This window comes from Pteropus alecto, unplaced genomic scaffold (genome assembly GCF_000325575.1).
Source record: "Pteropus alecto unplaced genomic scaffold, ASM32557v1 scaffold98, whole genome shotgun sequence".
NCBI classification, from domain to species: domain Eukaryota; kingdom Metazoa; phylum Chordata; class Mammalia; order Chiroptera; family Pteropodidae; genus Pteropus; species Pteropus alecto.
The window spans coordinates 19713071-19733992 of NW_006443570.1; the positions used below are offsets into that span (position 1 = coordinate 19713071).

Consider the following 20922-nt stretch of genomic DNA (forward strand, 5'->3'; position numbering starts at 1 on the left):
TCCCTCTACTCTACCCTGAAAATCACTGCTGTAGTGCACCACTGAGTGAAGAGAGTATGTGAATAATGTCCTCATTTGGTAAGAAATTATGCAAACTACACTTACATAATCATCATCTGTAAGCAATCTAATATGACCCAGGAAAGGGACCCTTGTAACATTATATTAACCATGTCCTAAAGACCTTAACCGAAAATGCTGCTGTGACTAGAGAGACTATATAATGTTGGGCTACCTGAACATTGACACTGAGCCAGACACAGTATCATAAAATCCTCTGCATCTGGCCTTTGAAAAAGCATCATAGAAATCTGAAACTCATTCCCCACAATTAAGAACCAGTGGCTATAACCCCCTCATTTTATACATAGGAAACTAAGATCCAGAGAGGTTAAAATGACTTGTGTAAAGACACTGAGATAGTTATTGGTGGATCCAGGCACCAGGTCTCCTAAATTCCAATCTAATACTCATAACTACAATTTTAGAAGCTATTAATTCCTATTTCTAGTATTCAAGGTTTTTATCCAATGTGCAGTTCTGGTCACTACAACTTAAAATAAATGTAATAAAGCTAAAAAGTGTCTAAAGAGAAACAAATGAAATAATTAAAAGGATAAAGGATACATTCTTTATTTATATGCCAACCTCATTCCAAAAAGGCTTACAAAAATGTAGATAATATAGTAAGATTAAAAAAGATTAAAACATAGGAAAATGATAATTAGGAAAATAAAGGTAGAAAAGGAAGATGAAACCAAGAATGTGGCTAGCATACAAAATACATAACATGAAGTCTAAACACTTGCTGGAGAGGTGGGCCACAAATTTGCTCTAAAAATACAGTCAGTTGAATATTTAGTGTCTTAAGATAAAAACCAAACAGTAATTCAGGAAAAGCACAACAGGATTCAAAGAAAATTTCTCCTATGCATGTTCAAATAGAATATTAAGAACTGTAATCATAAATACCCTTTACAGAACCAACAGAAATTAAGTTTCATAGGGGATTGATACAGATTCCCAAAATGCAACCCAGAAAAAGCAATTCTACAGAGGCCAATATAATGCCAGCAATGTACAAGGGAAATCTGGCTTAACCAGGGACAGAATTAATAGACATACCCAGAATACTTTCTAGACTCTCTTAGTCTGGAAACAGAGAGAAGATGTAACTGAAGAATAATGAAAAGTCAGAAAGGCCAGACATGGATACAAATTTAAGGTCCAGATGAGTTTCTTTACTAAAGGAAAAGCTCTTTAAATCTTAAGTGGATGTCATGCCTCTTAATCCCTTGTTTTGCCCATCGGAAACTGAATCCTGGGATGTCTAGGGCAATGTTCAGTTTAAGAATCCTTATGTCTTTCAAAAAAGTTCTGTTTTAGAAAACATTTGGATAACTATTCCAGTTATCCCTAGAGAAGGCATTTAACCCACCCATGTTTTAGTTCCTATTCCTCACATTAGGCTATTAGATTAACTTTTTAAATTTTTTAAAATTAAATTTATTACAGACTGGCTTTCAGCCCCGGAATCAGATGTTTTAGCTGCATATTTAGGGATTGAAATGCCAGCTTTTGAGACCTCTGAAAAATATTCATACTGCTTCTGACAAGCCTGTTAAACATATAAATAGCACCTTAGGAACCCATGAAGTATTATTGCTCAAGAAAGGAAACGTGGTAAAGAAACAAGGAGAGAGAAAAGCAGAATAAGCCTCAGGCTCAAAGCTTCAGGGCATGAGCACTGGAAATATGAAGCAGAGAAAGAGGTCAACACTCTGATCTGAAATGTTTAATTGAGAAGTGGGTTGTGTGATGGGGGAAGGGCTGAGGTCAGTTGTGGCTGCTAGTAGTAAAATGCCCAAAATTTGAATGCTGGTACAAAATGCCTAGAAGAATAAGAGAATGATAACAATAATAGAATGGTAAAACAAACTGGGTCATCAAGGTGGTCATACTGAGTTGGCAGTGGAGGAGATCCTCAGGTTCCAGATGGGCCCCAATCTACAGTAGAGGGGTTCAAGCAAAGCTGGGGTGACCCAGGTAGGACTCCAGGTTACAGTCAAAGTCCTTGAAGAACATAGACTCCGATGGACTAGGCTGGGTAGCTTGTGTCTCCATGTCAAAGTTCACTGGCTCCTTCTGTAGTAGCTCTGAGTCAAAGGCCACACCCCGAAAGAAAGGGTGGACCTGGAAGTGATGCAAATGATGTAGACGCTGGAGGGGATTCTGGCATAAGAGCTGAAGGGAAATAGAGCATGAAGGCTGAGGGCTGGGATAGGAAAGGGGCTGAACAGAGAAGGTGAAAAAGGAAAAAAGTTCATTTTTTCCTGTGGAGGGCAGGAAGAACAACACTAAAGAGAAGAGGATTTGTAAAAGAGGGAGACAGACTAATTTGGGGGCAAAGGTAGGAATAAAGCAGCAGTATTGGTAAGAAAGCGGCACTGGCCCACTCTCTCAGAAGTGACCTGTTATGGATGGGGAGATTTAGAGGACCAGAAAACAGGAACGAAATTTGAAGTGCTGGTTAAGGAGCAAGTAGTGACGCAGTACTTGATCAAGGTGGAGCTCCCCACCCCCCCAAAAAAGTAATCAGAGGAATGGGGACATACACTTCAATGATAGGGAAAGGAGAGAGTAAATAGTTTGGTAGTCAAGAAGGAAAGCAGTGCTCACCCTTACCTCATGGAGCAGAAGTGAGAGCCCCTGGTTAAGAGAAGCTGGGATCTCAGAGTCATAGTGGGTCACACTTGCCAACATGGCCACATGATCTCTCTCTGCAGCCACTGGGAACTGAGTTGGGGGCAGGGGAGTGATATCATTCCTGAGTAGGAGTAAGGCAAGGTCTCTTAAGGTCCTCCTTCTTCCCACCACAGAGCAAAGCTCCTCTCTTCTCTGCCCAGTGTCACTACCATTCTCTCACCTTTCCAGTTGCCAGAGAGAAAAGCAAGACACCCAGGGACCACCAATCAGCAGCATGGTTGTAAGGCCCTCCACTCAGGACCTCTGGGGCTACAGATTTAAAAGATACTTGTCACTGACATCTGTGGGCTATAATGCCCAATAATTACCCACCAATTTTAGCCTCTCTCTTACCCATGTATTGAAGAGTGCCACAAATAGTATAGGCTCTAGCTCCCTGGGGCAGGTGGCGGGACAAACCAAAGTCTGTCAGTTTCAGATGACCTATAAAAGGTAACATAACACCACCACTCTTTTCTAACCCCCCATCTGCTATGATTCATTCCCAAACTGGAGTACCTCTCATCTGGGGCTAGGAAAAGGATTTACCTCGTTCATCCATGAGGATATTTTCCATCTGAAAAATCACAGGTGAGAAATTATTATTCATCCCTTTCCTTTTGACACTTTCATCATATATACCCCCCAGCTGAAAAGGATGCCCTACTCAGCATTTAAGTCTATACCTGGAGGATCTTTGCTGAAATCCTTACACCCATGAGGGTCCCAAGGTCAACTGTTCTCAGCTTCCCCCTACCTTGTACCTGTGGAACTTACTGAGGCCCCTCCTCAGACAAAGAAAAAAAGCACTTAATTCTACCTTCACATCTCGATGGATGATGCCCAAGTCATGGAGATAGCCTGTGGATGACAGCAAGTGTAGGGTGTGCTGAAGCGCTCTTGTCCTTTCCAATTTCTCTGGTAGCCCCACCCCATCCCTATCTCTGTTCTTTGACAACCCCCTCCCCCACCCCCGAGTTAATATCAGTTCTCTTCTCCCCCACCCTTAATTTTTCCTTCATTTCCATTACCACTCTTGTTTCACTTACACAGCACCAGGACCAGCTCAGCAGCAAAGAGGCGGATGGAAGCCTCAGCAAAGCAGCGAACAGTGGACCACAGGGAGTACAGATCTGTGCTACAGTAGCTGCACACTGCAAAGCACCAGAAGTCTAGGCAATATTTGGAGGTTACTGTGCCTGGGTTTGAGGCACTGTAGGCCTCCTGCCCAAACTGATGCCACCTGCTGTTCCCTCTCCCTTTGGGAGAGAGAAATGCTATAAGAAGGGGAACAAAGCAAAGGCAGAACAAGCCAAAGGGTGGGTAATCTCAGGTGGGGAGTATGGTAGAAGGACTCTTGGGAATGAGGAGAGAGGCGAGTCACTCACTAATGAACAGGTGCCGTTTTCCCTGCCAACTGTCCCCCAAACCATGTACAAAAGGATGGTTGATCTGTCGCTAGGGACAAAGAAAACAGAAAGTTAGGAAAAAACAGTATCAGTGAGAGGATCAAGGCAGAGAAGAAGTCAGAATATACCTACTTGTGCATAAAGGGGGCTGCTGCCCTACCTCTCAGTTCAGGTCAACTAAACTGCCTGCCTGGTAATCTGGAAACCAGCATAATAATAAGGAACACACTGAGACATGCTGGAGAGATTTCCCTGGCAGGACCTAGAAGAACTCTGCTGATAGCTACTTTTCCCAGGGTATACTTTTGTTGTGGCAGAGAGTGGGGCAAAACTAGGAAGAGCAGGATAACTGGACAAGAAAAGTGCTTTCTCCACCTGTAGTTTAGTTCTTCCTAGGATCCTTTCCAGGGGCTCTGTGCCTACCTGGATGCTAACCTCATCTTTGCACTGCTTCAGGATGTCCCTCTGGAGGACCTTGACCTTGGGCACCACCTATAAAAGGAAAGGAGTGATGACTCCCAGAAGGGAATAGTGTTGAATCGCTTATTCCTCTTAACTTTCTAGAACCAAGACTGGAGACAGGAACTAGAGAAGAATGTGGTACAGTACCTAGGTCCCTACCTTCACTGTAAATACTGCTTTCTGGCCACAATCTAGCACCTTGAAGACAGTTCCAAAGGAGCCTTTAGCCACAAAGCCTATAATCTGTACAGAAAAATGGAGAACAGGGCAATTGAGACTGGTCTAGATTTCCCAAAATTGAGACCCCTTCAAGAGATTCAATTGACCTACCTTCAGTTGCTGATGCCTCCTAAGGGGCCTAATGGGAAACTCCGGCAGAAAGAGATTGATGAATTGCGGCACTGGCCACTCAGACAGAGGTTTCTCCACTAGAAGTGGGGCTGGCTCCAGAGGCTCCTGTTGCAGGCACTGAGCGCCCCGCAGTCTCCACAGCTCTTCCAGAACTGACCTGGTGGTCCCTACACCTGACCAAAGGCTCTTCCAGCCTCGGACCCAGGGGCCCTGGATGTTGCCACCCTGCTGAGAGCCAAGGGAGCCACTCTAAAACTTCCGCCCTAGAAGCATTACAGGTTCCTTCAGCCATCTCAGCAGGCACTCCCTCAAATCTCAACCCTAGGGGTACATTTTTGAGGCCAGGCAAAATTGCCACTAAACTTGCTTTGGCCAAGGCCTAGATTAACTGGACACAATTCAGATCCTCTAGGAAAACAATATTGGACATTTTACCCATGAGGGATCAAAAATTCAGCCTGAGCCTCCCAGTATGGGGCTGGGATACTTTCACAGTATAGCCTCCCTGCCCCACCCCCACAGTGAGTATCACTAATATGCTCCTCACCAGTCATTTCCCAGGCTTCAAGCCCCAGGCCTCCTTCACCTCCCCTAAACAGGGTGCCAGAGCCCAACATCGTACCTTATTAGGAGCAGCCACCTGGGTGTGTTGCCCCTGCCGGCAGCTCGCCGTTCCCATCCCCAGCCTTTGCCTCTTCTCTCCTTTGGCTAAATCTGCTGTCCCAGTTACATAAGCAGTTCCTCCCCCTGATGCTGCATTACACGAGCCCCACCTCTTCCTTGCTGTTTATAACTAGAGATGCAAGTGACACAGCCAAACCTCACCTTTATCCCCAAATTCTATCACCCCGGGTTAAGGTTTACAGCCAAAACTAAAATGTGCAGAGAACTATTAGCATGGGGCCAGTGTCACACCAGAACTGGGAAATATCTGTGATACGGTTTCAGACAGAAGAGAAGAGGCCACTCTCATTAGAGTGGCAGCTAGAGGATGAGTCTTAAGTTGATGGAGAGGAAAAGATACACACAAATTGAACCCATACATTCAATACACACACACACACACACAAAAAAAACCAGCATCAAATTTAAAATATATTTTTTCTCTTTAAATCATTTTCTTACCATTCTCCAGGGCATACCCCAAAAGGACCCATGGCCAGCCCTGGCTCCTATTACCATCTCCCCAAGTAAGCTTGGCACATATTGGGGAGAGGCTAATTCCCCCCAGAACACTAATACCTCTTTCATACAAGGCAGTGGAATGAGAGACAGAAGACCAGCCCTCCCTTGACCCCCAAGTTTCTGGCACAGAGGGAAAGCAGTTACATTTAGGAAATATATATATTTATATATATATGTCTATAAAAATTTATCACACTTGATCAGAATTGTCCCCCACCCTTTCAGTTAACCCCAAGGGAACCAATTCCTAGTCCTGGGGCAGTTCCCTGGGTCTTGCTCTCTTGATGCCTCTCTGGCACTGGGCCTGCCACTGATGAGTGCAAGGTAGAACTCAGCATTATTATCCACCATGCTCAGGCCAAGTGCTAAAGAGCAGTGCCTCTATCTGCAGTACCCTCTGGGCTCCTAACCCCCACAAATCCTGATGGATGAAATGAAGCGCCTCCCATCCCACAAGTCCCTGGGGCCTAAGCCAGTCAGATCCTGTATTGCAGCCACTCTCGGATTGCTGGATCACTTGCGCCTGCCAAAGATGGACTTCTTGCCAGGGTTCTTGTTGCCCACACTTAAACCGATGAGGAGCCGGGCTTTTTCCTCCTCTTCCTGCTGTTGCATGTTGAGGTCTGATTTAGTTTCTAGCTTTCCCCGGACCTCAGATCCTGTTGCAGGTTTCAGCCTTAGCTTCTCTTTGATTACCTGACAGGAATAAAATGGAAGGTAAATATTAGTGGGACAAGCAGAACAAATCGCAATGAACCAAGTCAATAAAGATTTATTAAACTTACATAAAGACACAATGAGGCAATTCAAATCCTAAAATGATCTCTGCTTTCAAGAGGCTTACAGTCCAATTAGAACTCATGCTAAACCTAGTTATGTCAAACCTTCAGTTCCCTAAAAATCAACAGTAGTTAACATGTGAAACAGTAAACACTCAATTTAATCACCTAAGCAAGGACATAGAGGGTCAGAGATAGAAGTAGCTCACTTCATTCACCTGCCCCATCCCAAGGCTGGCTGCTTGTTAATACATCCTACAATGAGATGATCCTGAGCAGAGGATCTGCCTGCCTTCCCCTGCTAACCAAACAGCCATGAACTCTGCTGGAATACCTGGGCAACCAGGGCTTTGCGGCTATCCCTCTTGACAGCCATGGCAAAGTCTAGCCATGTCCATGTATTATTGTGGTACTCCAGACAGGGCAGCACCAGGTTAAGGTCACCCCAGTCCACACTGTTCTTCTCACCCTGCAATGGAAGGTTGGGGAGGGGAGAGAAAAGAAGATGGAAAAAAATACATCAGCTGCCATTTTAAGTCCAAACCAGTACTTGAGTCCAAGTCTAGTACCTTTCTGTAGCAGCAACCTATAGATAATTTCTCCTTACCTCAGTCTAGTAATGATACTAACTCCTGAGGGGAGCAGAGGAAAAAGATTTATCACCCATATTCCACCTTCACAAGCTGGACTATCTCCCTGTCTTTAATCTTGGATGATCTTATTTGGTTCCCTTCCCACATTTTAGAAAGTGCTGGGGAGGAGCAAACCTTGTAGCTAACACACAGTGGAACCTGTGGAATCTTTATGTAGATGAAGGAGTTGTTCATGGCTGCTCGCTCTTTCATCTTGTCAATATCATCCACAGGGTGCTAGAAAAGGCAGAAAGGAGTGTGAGCTCCTAAAACCATCAGAAGAAACTTAGGACCCCAAAGATATTCATCTCCTTTCACCCCTGGAGTAGACTCAAAAGCGACAGAAGAAATCCCCAGCCAAGCCAAAGTACCCCAGGACTCTTGATTTTTTCTAACATCAGGGGAATGCCCAGTACCTCAGGGGCTTTGCGAAATGATCTTCTGACCCCAGAACTCCGATTCAAGCCCTGCGCCACACCCTTCCCAGGGCCCAGTGCTGCTGCATCATCTGTTACAATCAGCTGCCGAGGCTTCACCACTGGTATTCCTATGAAAAAGCAAGCACACCAGCTGTTGTCCTCTCTCTCAAGCTTCAGTTGTCTGAGGCTGCTACTCTAGTCCTCTGGAGTTCCACCATAAAAGTTCTCACCAGTAGTCACCAGTTTGGACTTATCTTCTTCATCACCAACCTCATCATCTTCCACACTTCGTCCAGGAAAGAAAAAGCCCATTATTCTATGGAAGAACTGGTGTGTCAGCTGGATGGTGAGAGGCACCACATTCACCTAAAGAGGAAAAAGGCTGAAGAAGCAATTAAGCTCAGACATCATCCCTCAGTTTACCTACCCCTAATAGCATAATATAATGCACAGATAGCTTCTGACTGCCCCTTGTTCCTGGGTCCCCAAAGGACTGTTTACTAACCTCAAAGTGCTCCTTAACAGAGATACCCCCAACAGGGGGCCGGACTTTGCTGAAGAGGCGGAGGGCTAGCTGTCGCCCAGACTGGCAGGAGCTCTGGGGCCGCAGGACTACCTGCGGGATAGAGTGATAAATCAACCTAAAACTCCTCTGCAGACTTGATGGGAGAAGCAATGGTCTTTCCAAGATGGGCAAGCTTTCACCATCTCATACCACCATACTGTTTCTAGTAGTGCATTTATGTGGAAGGGCCATTACAAATGCTCTGTGCTAGGAAGTTAGGAATGGGATAGGAATGGGAAAATAAAACTTGCCTTGTAGACAGCATTAGGAAGGAGGTTGTTCATAGTGAACCAGCCCAATTCCAGAAGATGTTCTGCTGTGTCATCAGACTTATTCACCTATAAAGACAGATTCCCCACCCCAACCCCAATCCACTATAAGCTTTTCTCAAGAGCTTGCTAGAGAATTGCTACATATCCTATTTGTTTTCAGGTTCTCCATATGCCTAATCCCAACCTTTAATATCTCTTTCAACTTCATGTATTCTCTAATCCAGTGTTTCTCATGGGTGCTACTGGCCAGGGCACTAAATGCCAGTAGTGCTTCCCAGTCACTGTGACATTCAAAAGTAGTCTCATTCATTTCCAAACATCAGGGGTGGGGGTGTGCCAGGTAATGAACAATGTCCTCTCCTCTATGCCATGGGTAATTGCAGTAAAGCTGAATGCCAGTATAGAGTTAATGGTTCTATTCCAAGTAGGACTCTGAAGAATACAAGTGACTCTATGGGTCACATTTCTAGGGATATTCTTATTCAAGGAGGGAAGTATTTGATCAACCTCATCTATATAACTGTATTATTTAATAATACAAACAGATGTATCTAAGAGAAACTCTGCTCGTTTCAATAATCTTTAATACTATTATTAATAGTCATATAATAATTAGTCCCTTTTTTAAAATCTTTTTGTGAGTTAGACTCTTGAGATAGGTCAGTGCTTCTCAATACAGCTGCGCGTGTGTGACTGTATATACCCAATACCTTGCTATAGAGGAACCTCTGAAGCTCCAGCTCAGCAATTCCTAGCTGTCCATCTTCCTCTGTTAGGCGCCATCGTGCCTGAGCAAAGTAGAACTCAGTGCGACGGACCACACTCACATCTTCCTGCTGCTTTCGCAACTCCATCTTGTTGGCCTGCTGCAACTGGAAATCCTTAAAACATCTATAAATGAACATTAGGGTCAAAGCCAATAAGGGCAATAGCACTCAGGTTGAGGGTGAGGTGGAATGCTCTAGAATGATGCAGGGGGTAAATCCAGAGATAGACCCATTCTGGAACAGCTATTCTCTAAATTTTTTTCACAGGATTCATTACTCCTCATACCCTGGGCCATGGGAACACAATCCCATCTTTCAGTTCTACAGCTTCTCTCTTCCTACTACAATTATATCTGTAGTTGTGTTCCTTACTAATCAACTTCAAATTATTTTCAAGATATTAGCTGCACAGTATCAAGACCACAAAAGTGATCTTTTCCAACTATCTATTTTTCTCGTTTCCCAGGAGGTACTCTATTTATGATCCAATGGAAGAGCTCTCCTGTTCTCAACCTCTTGGCTAAGTCCAGTAAGGCTCGTTCAGGAAGAGGTGTCTGAAATCTACTACATCATCCTTTGATAATGTACACTAAATCTAAAGACTATCAGAACATGGCCAAAGAAGAGAAATTGACTGCAGCTGGCAACTAGAAAAAGACAGGGAAAGAATGCTCTGTGGCACCTGATGAGAATATTAAGCTCTTCACTTTCCAGTTGTAGACTGGCCTTCTCCTGGTTTAGCTGCAACTGAAGCTTTTGGTTCAGGTCAAACAGGTTCTCATTCTTGCTGTCATCCTGCAAAGACTAGGGAGCAAGGACAGGAGAAACTGAGAGGAGATCTCCCTTGTCCTAGGAAACCTCCTGGTCCTCAAGACTGCCCGGGTCACTACCTTCATGATGGAATACATCTGCTTTTCTAACTGCCGTATCTGGGCCACATGCTGCCGCACAGCCTCCTGCAGATGTAATATGCTGCTGCGCTGCTCCTCTGGATTGCTAGAAATCTCAAGCTGGAATCTGACACGCTGCTTTTTCTCACTGTGCTCCTAAAGGAATGGAAAAGGAAATGAACAAGATTTTCTAATAGACGAGTCTTACAGTAAAGTGAAATAGAGAAAGGAACAATAAGTGGGGATCTCTTTTGAAAAGCTCACCTTTATCTGTCACTATTAGCAGCAAGAGTAAGGGGTAGGCCAATGCAGATTTGGCAATGTGGATTTCACAATAAGCCAGTCCCACAGGGTAGGAATGATGGAAGTGGGGAGTACTTACTATTTCTAGAGGTATTTAAATGACTGAGTAGAGAACTGACCAAGAAAAACAAGTAAGCTCTATAGTCTCAGGGGTACTCGGACCTTTCCTAGATAAGGGGTTCCTGTTAGGCTAAATGGCATTCTATAGGGGCCCATGCTCACCTTCCGCTTGGGTTCTACATGGAGTAGCAGGTTGTTGACAATGTCCAGGATCATGGCATACTGAGCAGGGTTGGTGGAGATTTCCAGCTCATGATGGATGAGGGTGAAGGTATCCACAGCCCCTAGGTAATTATAAGCAGCTAAATAAGAGGCTCAAGTTTCCACTTAAATATCTACCCCATTTCCTAACCCATATCTGGAACCACTCCTGTTAATTAACCCCATAGAACGGGCTTGGTGAGAAATGCTCATGGGTAGAAACATGTTTGCTTATTTCAGAATCAAACAATACCCATTCTTTCCAGTTTCCTCCAAAAGTATAGGTTATTCTATCATAGAACTTACAAAATGCAGAGCAAAGTGAAATGTTAATGCCCAGTGCAGAGTGGAACCTTTAATAACACTACTGTCTGAAAACAACTTAGGAAATAAAACCACTTAGGAAAGTGTTTCAGGAGCAGACTAGGAAGCTTTCACAAGCTTCCTAGTCTGCTCCTAAAAGACTTTCAAGCTCTAATTACCTTCCTGCTTCTTTAGGAGATCTTCCTTTTCCTGATTCTCATGAACCTCAGGTGGCTTAATCTGAGTTGCCAGCTCAGGATCAATGTCATGGCTGTAACTAATATAGTACATTCGGCAGTTGCAGCGTGAAATGATCCGCTGGACTTGCTGGGCTTGTTGTGCCTCAGCTGGCTGGTTCCAATCTGGGAAGAGATGGTAGAGAAAAGAAAAAGATATTCTCAATAGAGGTATTGTGAGAGCCTCCCAGCTAGCTGTGTGTGATGTCTAGAGAACTCTAGACACTTGCTTTCAACCTAGCCTAACACAAAATGATCCTACTCCAGCATATACTGATCTTAAGAGTAGTTAAGAAAATAAGGCTCCTTTGGGATATACATCTGCTCCTAACCACATGATGGGGAAGAGGGAAGAGCTGACCTGTGGTGGTGGTAACCATGCCTCCCACTGCCTGCCCACTCTCCATCAGCTCCTGCACAGAGTCCAGACTACGCTGTCGGTGCTCCTCGATATTCTTCACCTAAAGAATGAGATACAGGCACCTTTAACTCCTGGGGAATTAGTAGCTTGTCCTGGCCGACTGGGTGCAAGTAGTTATACTATTTAGACTTCCCCTTCCTGTAACTGTTTGAAAGATCTCCTGAGATGGAAGACATACTGTCTTTCTCCTGGTCCAAACTGCTCAAACCACCCAAACCACCCAAATTCCCCAAACCCAACTGAGTTACATGCACATTTTGCCAGGCCCGCAGGCCTCAGGCTAGAAAAACAAGCTAGGTTAAAATCAAATCAAGTCTCATCTCACACCCATTAGGATGGCTATTATCAAAAACATGGAAAACAACAAGTGTTGGCAAGGATATGCTGAAATTGGAAACTTTGTGCAACATTGGTGGAAATGTAATGGTGCAACCGCTAAGGAAAACAGTATGGCAGTCCCTCAAAAAATTAAATAGAACTACTATATGATCCAGTAATTCCACTTAAGGGTATATACCCAAAAGAAGTGAAAGCAGGGTCTCGAAGAGATAGTTGTACACCCATGTCCATAGCTGCATTATTCACAATAGCTAAAAGGGGGAAGCAACACACATGTCCATCAATGGATGAATAAGCAATATGTGGTACATACCTACAATGTAATAATATTCATCCTTAAAAAAGAAATTCTGACATACGCTACAACATGGATGAACGTTGAGGATATTACACTAAGTGAAATAAGGCAGTAACATACACACAAAAATAATGTATAATTCCACTGATACGAGGTACTTAAGAGCAGTTAAAACCATACACGCATAAAGTAGAAAGGTAGTTGCCAAAGACTGAGAAGTGGGGAGTTACAGTTTAACAGGTATAGTTTCAGTTTTACAAGATGATCAGAGTTATGAAGATGGATTGTGGTCATGATTGCATAACATTATCAATGTATTTAATACTACTGAACTATACACTTAAAAAGGGTTGAGAGGGTAAATTTTATGTTAAATTTTATCAAAAATCAAATCGTATCATGGGCAAAATTTTCATCAAAATCAAAATTTCCCACCCAGTTTGGTATTCATGTATTTGTGCTCTTGCTGTTTTCTGTCTTCAGATAACCACTCTGCACTGTTGCCATGAAAGAAGACTGAATTCTTTTGACTCTCTCTGCCTAGTTGAAAAGTGAATTGCAGAATGAGTGATATGGAAGACAATAAACAGATCTGCCAAGCTCAAAAAAATTTATGTAGGAAAGGCAAGATCAAAGTCCCTCCCACCTAAACCAAGGACATTCCACTCTAATATTACTATCATAGCCTAAGGGGGGAAAAAAAGGGGTTACCTGCAAAAGAAGGCATGCCTAAAAGCTCAGGCTCAGAAAATGCCTGATAGGTAGACCTTGCATAGCTCATTCTGCCTTCCTCTGTGTGAGTAATTCATATCTTCTGTGCCTACCTCCTGGCACTACTGGTAAAGAGCACTGCTTGCCTGAACCACAGCTGTAATATATCAGCATGACTCTCATATTACCAAGTAACTTGACCCTTACTTGTCTTGACATCTGATTAAGTGTTTATTACCTCTTAAATAATTACATTTGAGGTTGCCTGGATTGAGCCCTAATATCACTGGAGTAAGAGGCATGAGCCAGGGAAGAGGGGTTAGCTTTATCCCCATTAAGTATAATGGCAAATGATGTTCACACATCAGTCTTTATTGAACATAGCTAGATCTAGTAACTCTTTTGGGTGTACCATGACCAGCACAATGTGAACACATAACACCTGTTAAAAGTAAGTAATAACAATGCAAAATATTGGCTAGGTAGGTGTCATAATCGTTAGATCTCCTAATGATTCCGATATTATATTCTAGACATTATAGTGCAAATTTGGTTTTACCAAGAAGCTCAAAATTTATAACCACTGCTCACAATCTCACCATCTAAAAATATTATCTTGACACACAGACCTCCCCAGACATACTACTTTTAAAAAACGATGAGACTACATTCCATCTGAATGAAGCTTTATATTTTTCAAAGTACTTTCTCACTTGATCTTTTCAACAATCTTGTGAGGGTGAAGTATTAGAACTCTATTTTACAAACAAAGATCATTTGCCCAAAGGCTAATGCTGCTATAGTGGCAAAGCTGGCATTAGACTTCATATAACCTGACTCCTAGACAAACAATCTTTCTATTCATCCTTACTGCCTTGCTGAAACAACCAGTCAATCATCTTCATAAGAAGAGATCAGAGAAAGAACAGATAGAGAGCGTATCTAAAATTCTGACTTACTGCCTGTTTTCAGACTGTCTGCTGATTAGTGTGATCTTATTAATAGGGGTCAGCATTCTTTTCAAAAACAAGTTCCAACCTATTTTATCCTAGCACTGGGAAATGAAAATCTCCCTTGCAATGAAATATAATAGCATGAGATTTAAAAAAAAAAAAAACAACTGCCTACAGTTCTTACATTTGAGGTGTTGTCAGTCTCACTACTCTGTTAAACTGGTAGCCAACAGGTATTGTCAAGAAACTTGCAGCTATTCTGGTGGAAGAGGCCAATTATGGGAAATGGGATATAATGGGCCTTCGCAGCCCTGCTGACTAACCTCTAACCAGAGCTGTCGGCCATCCTGCTCGGTAGGGCTGCTTTCAGTGGTGGCAAAGTACTGCATGCCATCTAATAGGCAAGTCCAAGATGTCTTTTGCTTCAATGTGTCACCATACCAGGCTGGATGGTGTTGACACTGCAGCAGCTGGGCTTTGGCAGCTGACACAATAACACAGCCTTCTGTTTCTGCTCCACGAAGAACCATCTATGCCAGAGACAGAAGCAGTCACAGGACCAAGTTACCAAGGAAAATGAGAAGGTTCGTGAGAGGATTGTACCAATAACTACAGCTGGATTTTAACTCTGGCTTACTGAGTGAACGAACACTAATGGCTTTTAGATATTATCCATGATACCTGCTGGAAGGAATAATTTTTTGCTCTATCCACCCATTCGTATTTAGAGGTGGGGGAAGGTGAACACATAAGATTATGATCTAGCTCAATGTTGGGGTGCTCTGGTAAAGAGATGGTACCTGGCAGTTGACCAGCTCGATAAGGCAGTTTCGGTTATATATATCATCCGTCTGGCAGGCAGCAATGCCACACAACTGATCACTCACACCTGACTCCTCTTCTGTGAACACTACAAATCTATCTGTCTCTTCAATCAGCTTCTGCAACATGTAGGCACCTGGCAGAGAAGTAGGAAGCAGGAAATCAGTCTCAAAGAAATAGGGAACACATCCAAATTGACCTTCCTTCCATTTCTCTGGCTAGGTAAAGGCTAGAATGTATTCTGTCCAACCTACAACTCCAATCTACCCCACCCTACAACCCCTGAGGGCAAAAAAAGGTTGTCATTTCATTTTCTCCTCAATACTAATAAAAGTAACAGGTTCCCAAGGAAAACAGAAATGCTATGTAAGTGGTAGCATTTTTTCTTTTAGGCATGTCCACCTCTGGATTACTCTAGGATTCTCACCCCCTTTTTTGTTCCTTATATTACTCTAGGATTCCCACTCCCCTTTTCTGTTCCTTATATTTTTCATTTCATATTATTTTAAACGCTATTTGTTTGTTGACCGCTCCTTTCCATGTGAAACCAATCAGTGCCACTGTGTGCTAGCTCTACTACTTCCTCTGATTATGCCTCTACACCTTCTTCCTTCTCCCAGGCCTCAGAAATAAGTATCTCCTAAGGTCTATTCTTGGCATGTTCCCTTCTCTTATTCATTATTCTCATGAGTTCATCTAACAGTGTTATGGTTAAGAGCACAGTCTCCAGAATTAGGCTAGTCTGCCTTAGTTTGAAATCCTATCTCTGCCAGTTGTGATTTTCAGCAGCTTGCTTTAACCTCTCCATGTTCTCAGATTCCTTGTCCATAAAATAACAGTAACTATCTCATAAGATTGTTGACAGAATTTAATGGAATAATATATAAAAGTATTTTGCAGGGTACCTGCCACACAGTAAGCACCTATTATCATCCCCTTTGCATTAACTCTTACCTCTATGCTGAAACTCTCAGCTCTATCTCTAGCCCTAAGCTTTTAGACCCTCATTTCCAGTTGTTTGTTAAACATTACCCTGATGTACTACTTGTATCACAAACTCAGTATGTCCAAACCAACAACCCAAACCTGTTTAGCCTCATCTTCGCTTTCTCCCTAGTCCACTCTGTACCTAGTTCAGGCCTTTGTTGCCTCTTGTTGAGACAAAATAGTTTCCTAATTTGTCCCCCACCTCCAGTTCCTTCTTCTCTAGTACTCCTCTGCACTGCTGCCAGATTTATCTTTTTAAAAGTAAAATTTATCATGACACCCCATTCAAAAACCTTCAGTAGTTCATTGTCTGCTGAATGATGACCAAACACTCATTCTTGCATGAAAGGCCTTTGATGATCTTTCCTTTCCAGCATCTTCTCTCACTTCTCTCCTTTAGCTACTCTCTATGCCAACCAAATTGTTCAATCTCCTTTGAATGTATTGAGCTTTACCAATTCCACTCCTATTCAAGATATTCTGCCTTAGATGCCCTTCTTTCCCATTTCCACATGTTCAATCCATACTAAGCCTTCAGGGTCCAGATCAAATGCTATTTCCTCAATAAAACCTTCCCTGATTGCACTCCTTCCCTCACTCTAGTCAAGAACAACTTCCATTGTCTTTAATTTCTCTCTTGTGGCATTTATCACTTTTTACCCTGTTCTTAAACTCACCATGAACTTGCATTCCTCTGTACTTGTTATTCCCTCCCTTTAAAATGCCCTCTCCTCTTTCCTTGCCTATTGAACTCTTACTCATCTTTTATGACCCTTCTCAACTATCATCTTCACTGTGAAGACTTTCTAGATTTCTCTACGCTGATTTAAATGCTTTCTTCTTGAACATTTTTTTCTTGAGCATTTTCATAATAAAATAATTTGCATGTCTATTAGTTTCTGAGATTCCTCCCATCTTTGTATCTCTAATGTCTAGGATCAAGTCTGGTACATTATAAACCCTCAATAAAGCTAAAATGAATCTAAGAATAAGTGATTGAATGAATAAACTAATCATAACTCATCCAAATGATAAACTTGAGGCCAGTAGAATGTCTATATTCTATATCCCTCACTGAACCCAGCACAGCGCTTTGTGCCTGTTAAGTACTCAATATTTGACTAAACAAAATAATTCATTGAAACACAAAACAATTCTCTAATCCTTTGCTTCTTTCCTCTACTCATCCTATGTTGGCCCCATCATTCTTTCCTGATCCTTCTCCTAGCCACGGGACCAGACCCTTTAAAGCCCTTTATCATTGCTATCTAAGACTTCCATGGCTTAAATGGAAAAATAATAGTTTCATCTCTATGCCTAGACAGAACCAGACATGATTTAGTGCTCCTCAAACTCCTGTCGAAGCACATATTTTAAACCTAACCCATTGGAGTCTCACCTCTCCCAGCTTACCTCCTGATGACCCCTTATCAGGCTGTCCACTAAAGCTGGGAGTACTGACAGGAGGTGGTGGGGCTGGGGCACTGGTGGGGACACTCTGCTTTGGCTTTTTGGCTGGCATCTGGGGATCAATCTTTAACCCTTTCAGGGCCTCAGTAGAGAGATTACGTTTGAGTACAGCTGCCTTTTTGTAGCCATCATATAAACCAAAGGCAATGTCCCGATTGGTGGTTGTCCAGGAAGCCCGTAAATCTACCAAGTGCAGCTGGTGTGTGTGAAAGGCAGGATCCCCAACTCGAGTAGAGAGCTCCTAAGAAACAGGAAAAGAACCTCAAGGTAGCATGAAAATTCCCACCATTCCTCCAGACTACAAATGCAAAGATAAAAAACAAGCTTGTTGAATAAAAAACCTGTTCTGGGGGAGACAAGACGGCCCTGGAAAAAGAAAAACTAAGTGGTCTGAGCATGTGTATTAGATTACACTCTGACTATACCCACTGTATTTTAAATGACTCAAAGAATTTCAACTTAAAATTCTTCCTTAATTGGGGGAAAAAGACAGCAAATATGGTACTGGAAAAAAAGTTGTACTCTATTTCCTGAAGGGCAAGAGTCTATCTTCAGAAGGAGAAAAAAAGAATTTTCAAAACAAAAAGATGCTCATACAGCTGATACAAGCAAGTGCATCTTTAAGTAATGACATATATGATTGGGATATAGTTAGGAACATTACCATGTGCTATGGACTGAACTGTGTCCCCCCCCAAATTCATATGTTGAGGCCATATTCTCCAATGTGATATTGGAGATGGGGCCTTCAAAAAGTAATTAGGTTTAGATTAGGTCATGAGAGTTTGTGCCCTCTTTTGGAACCATGTGAAGACACAGCAAAAAGGCAGATATCTACAAGCCAGGAAGAGAGCCCTCACCAGAACCTGACCATGCTGGCACCCTGATCTTGGACTTTCCAGCCTCCAGAACTGTGAGAAATAAATTTCTGTTGTTTAAGCCATCCAGTCCATAGTATTTTGTTATGGCAAACTGAGTAGACTAAAACACCTACCAATACAAATAAGGTAATAAAGAGACTGTGTCAGGCGGTACCTCCTCAGCCATGCGACTGCTGTGCCGTTGGTAGGTGAGGGAGGACAGGCTCAGTAGGTGGGTCTTTGTTACCAAAGGATCAAGGCAGTGATCAGCATTCTCTTCAGTGGGCGAGGCCATCAGATGAACAGTCACCTGACTTAGGTCACTGACCATCTGGGTCACACTCCAGTCAGAGATGAGGCGCCGCATCACTGTGCCCGCTGAGAAAAGGAGGCATACAGAACCCATGCAGACCAGTACAGAAGAAATGTATGGGACAGAGAGAAAGGGAAGGGAACTGAGAAAAAGAAAGAGAACAAGGAATAGGCTAGGAGAAATAAAGGGAATTTTTGACCGTACCTTGAGGTATAAGCCGCTGAGTTCCCCGAGTGAAAACATGGCCCTGACTGCATTCAATCTGGATGCCTCGCTGCTGGGCAAATGAGGCCCAATAATGCACCTGGCAACAAGAGAGCATAACATCGAATGAAGATAGCATGAGAGAGATGATTAAGAGACCGGATATGAGAAAGTAAGTAAATTAAGGAAAGGGAACAGAACTGAAGATGTCAGCAGGGATGTCAGAGCCTGACCTGCAGCTGGGGGAAGAGTGCAGTAAAGGAAAGCTGCTTGTAGTGCTGACCAAGTTTCTTCTTGCTGGGTTTCATGTTATTGAAGAGCTTGCCCCTGCAGATAGGCCTTGTGACACTAGTCCAAGTTGCCCAGAAGTTTTGCATCCAGCGCAAGGTACTACTATATAGTAGAATTCGGGGCTGGGATATTGCTGCAAAGGAAAGCATAAATTCCTAGCTATGGTTAAAATATAGAGATGAAGCTAAACCATTCCCTAACTTTAGGTTTAAAGTTAGAGGTTTAAACCTCTAAGGTTAGAGGTTTAAAAACCTAAACAGCATTCGGCTCCATATTCAATATACCCAACACCCTCTCCTTTCAAAGATCCAAAGCACATTACCATGTTCTTGGCTTCCAACAACCCTCTTCAAAAAAAAAGGTGCTAACTCAAATCCTCCCTTGCCCTTTCCCTATCTCCTCCCCAGAGGACTAAGCTGAACTCCTCAGTGTCTAAGCCCATCCTCCCAGCCTTTCCTCCCCACTGTCCCAGACCCAAGCCTCACTCCCGCTGTGCCGAGTCAGATCCATCTTGATGGAGAGATTGAGGTTCTCAGAGCGGAAGGCCCGGTAGGAGTCATGGAGCTGGCCCACGGGCACCTCAGGCAGGAACTCTGGGGCCCGAAGAGTGACACTATGGTGATCATGGGGGTTCCCATGGCATAGCCACTGCAGGTCCAGTGTCATGCAGAGGTCAGGCAGGTGAAGGAAACAGCAGTCATCATACCTGCCTCACAAGAAGAGTCCCAGTCCTCAGTGTCCTGGTCACTTGCAGCCCCTTGGCTCTTCCCCTCTCCATCCACCCTGAGTCCCTCACCCTATTAAGGTCCCACCCATCACTCCACTCACTTAGAGGCTGTTCTCACGTTGACATCCAAATCACCTTTGAACACAAACTGACCAGGTTTCCAGTGAAAAGATAGGTGGCTCCATTCCCAGTGCATATTCTCTGTTGTGTTGTAAGGATCCTATAGCCATCCCCCACAAGAACTTGGTGAGATATGGATAAAAGTATCACCCTCATCTCCCAAATCAGTACCTTTCTCCCTTCCCCCAAGTGCTGTATAAGCCCCAACCATACCATCCAAATGAGAAAACAACTTCTCTGGACCCTCACCTCAGTAGCCAGCTGGTGCAGGTTCGCCTGTTCAACGTCCATGTGCCAGTCCCCATGGAACAGAAGACGGCTCTTGTCCCACCAAGGCAAGGGTGGGCTGGGGTCAGCTGAGGGCTTAGTCAAGAGGTCCACAGATTGGCCAATCAGTGTCCAGGCTGGATCCCAGCATGGGCCCCATACCACTGTGTACTGGAAGATTTCCGCTGGGATACAGAGGCAAAGGTACAGCTTGTTACACAACTATATCCCTCTTTTCTTCCTTCTCTACAGAAGGAAGAAACATCTTCCATTTCAGCCATCACAACATCCCTCAGCCAAACCAAATGCCCTTCTCTACTCACAGTGGAAGTCATGGTAGAACTTGAATGGGGGCATGTTCCTCTCTACTGCCACATTACCCCATGGAAGCCCCAAGTGTAGGATTTGACGCCGACGGGAGCAAGGCTGACCACTCTGCTCAGTGCCCACGAGTCGACCCATCAGCCGCCAGTCACGGATCTCAAACAGGTACCGAGGATAGTCTCTTATCCGAACTGTTATTGTAGGAAAGGTACACACTGGCTATTTAGGGGACCATC

The 20922-nt window shown here is 43.6% G+C and overlaps 2 protein-coding genes across 2 annotated transcripts in view; both read right to left on the bottom strand.

Moving 5' to 3' along the window:
- Window positions 1–1780: 1780 nt before the first annotated feature.
- On the bottom strand, window positions 1781–5912 carry LOC102894868 (uncharacterized serine/threonine-protein kinase SgK494). Its single transcript, XM_025041623.1, has 12 exons — window positions 5590–5912; window positions 4947–5195; window positions 4776–4859; window positions 4578–4646; window positions 4134–4203; window positions 3795–3899; window positions 3566–3606; window positions 3295–3322; window positions 3100–3189; window positions 2927–3015; window positions 2686–2796; window positions 1781–2244 (listed from the first exon to the last, which is right to left on the bottom strand). The coding sequence occupies exons 1-12, from the start codon at window positions 5644–5646 to the stop codon at window positions 2023–2025; spliced, it is 1215 nt and encodes a 404-aa protein (XP_024897391.1). The 5' UTR covers window positions 5647–5912; the 3' UTR covers window positions 1781–2022.
- Window positions 5913–6049: 137 nt separating this feature from the next.
- Window positions 6050–20922, bottom strand: part of KIAA0100 (KIAA0100 ortholog) — a 24364-nt gene continuing 9491 nt past the window's right edge. The window contains exons 17-39 of the mRNA XM_025041620.1: window positions 20686–20877; window positions 20345–20547; window positions 20077–20195; window positions 19734–19954; window positions 19191–19381; window positions 18958–19057; window positions 18616–18818; window positions 17524–17821; window positions 15102–15259; window positions 14625–14831; window positions 11941–12040; window positions 11523–11705; window positions 11002–11123; window positions 10477–10632; window positions 10269–10390; window positions 9530–9710; window positions 8799–8885; window positions 8488–8598; window positions 8213–8348; window positions 7980–8110; window positions 7699–7800; window positions 7266–7400; window positions 6050–6848 (exon numbers count right to left, since the gene is read on the bottom strand). Coding sequence (XP_024897388.1) covers window positions 6666–6848; window positions 7266–7400; window positions 7699–7800; window positions 7980–8110; window positions 8213–8348; window positions 8488–8598; window positions 8799–8885; window positions 9530–9710; window positions 10269–10390; window positions 10477–10632; window positions 11002–11123; window positions 11523–11705; window positions 11941–12040; window positions 14625–14831; window positions 15102–15259; window positions 17524–17821; window positions 18616–18818; window positions 18958–19057; window positions 19191–19381; window positions 19734–19954; window positions 20077–20195; window positions 20345–20547; window positions 20686–20877 — 3641 coding nt within the window. The 3' untranslated portion in view covers window positions 6050–6665. The remainder of the gene's footprint in view (window positions 6849–7265; window positions 7401–7698; window positions 7801–7979; window positions 8111–8212; window positions 8349–8487; window positions 8599–8798; window positions 8886–9529; window positions 9711–10268; window positions 10391–10476; window positions 10633–11001; window positions 11124–11522; window positions 11706–11940; window positions 12041–14624; window positions 14832–15101; window positions 15260–17523; window positions 17822–18615; window positions 18819–18957; window positions 19058–19190; window positions 19382–19733; window positions 19955–20076; window positions 20196–20344; window positions 20548–20685; window positions 20878–20922) is intronic.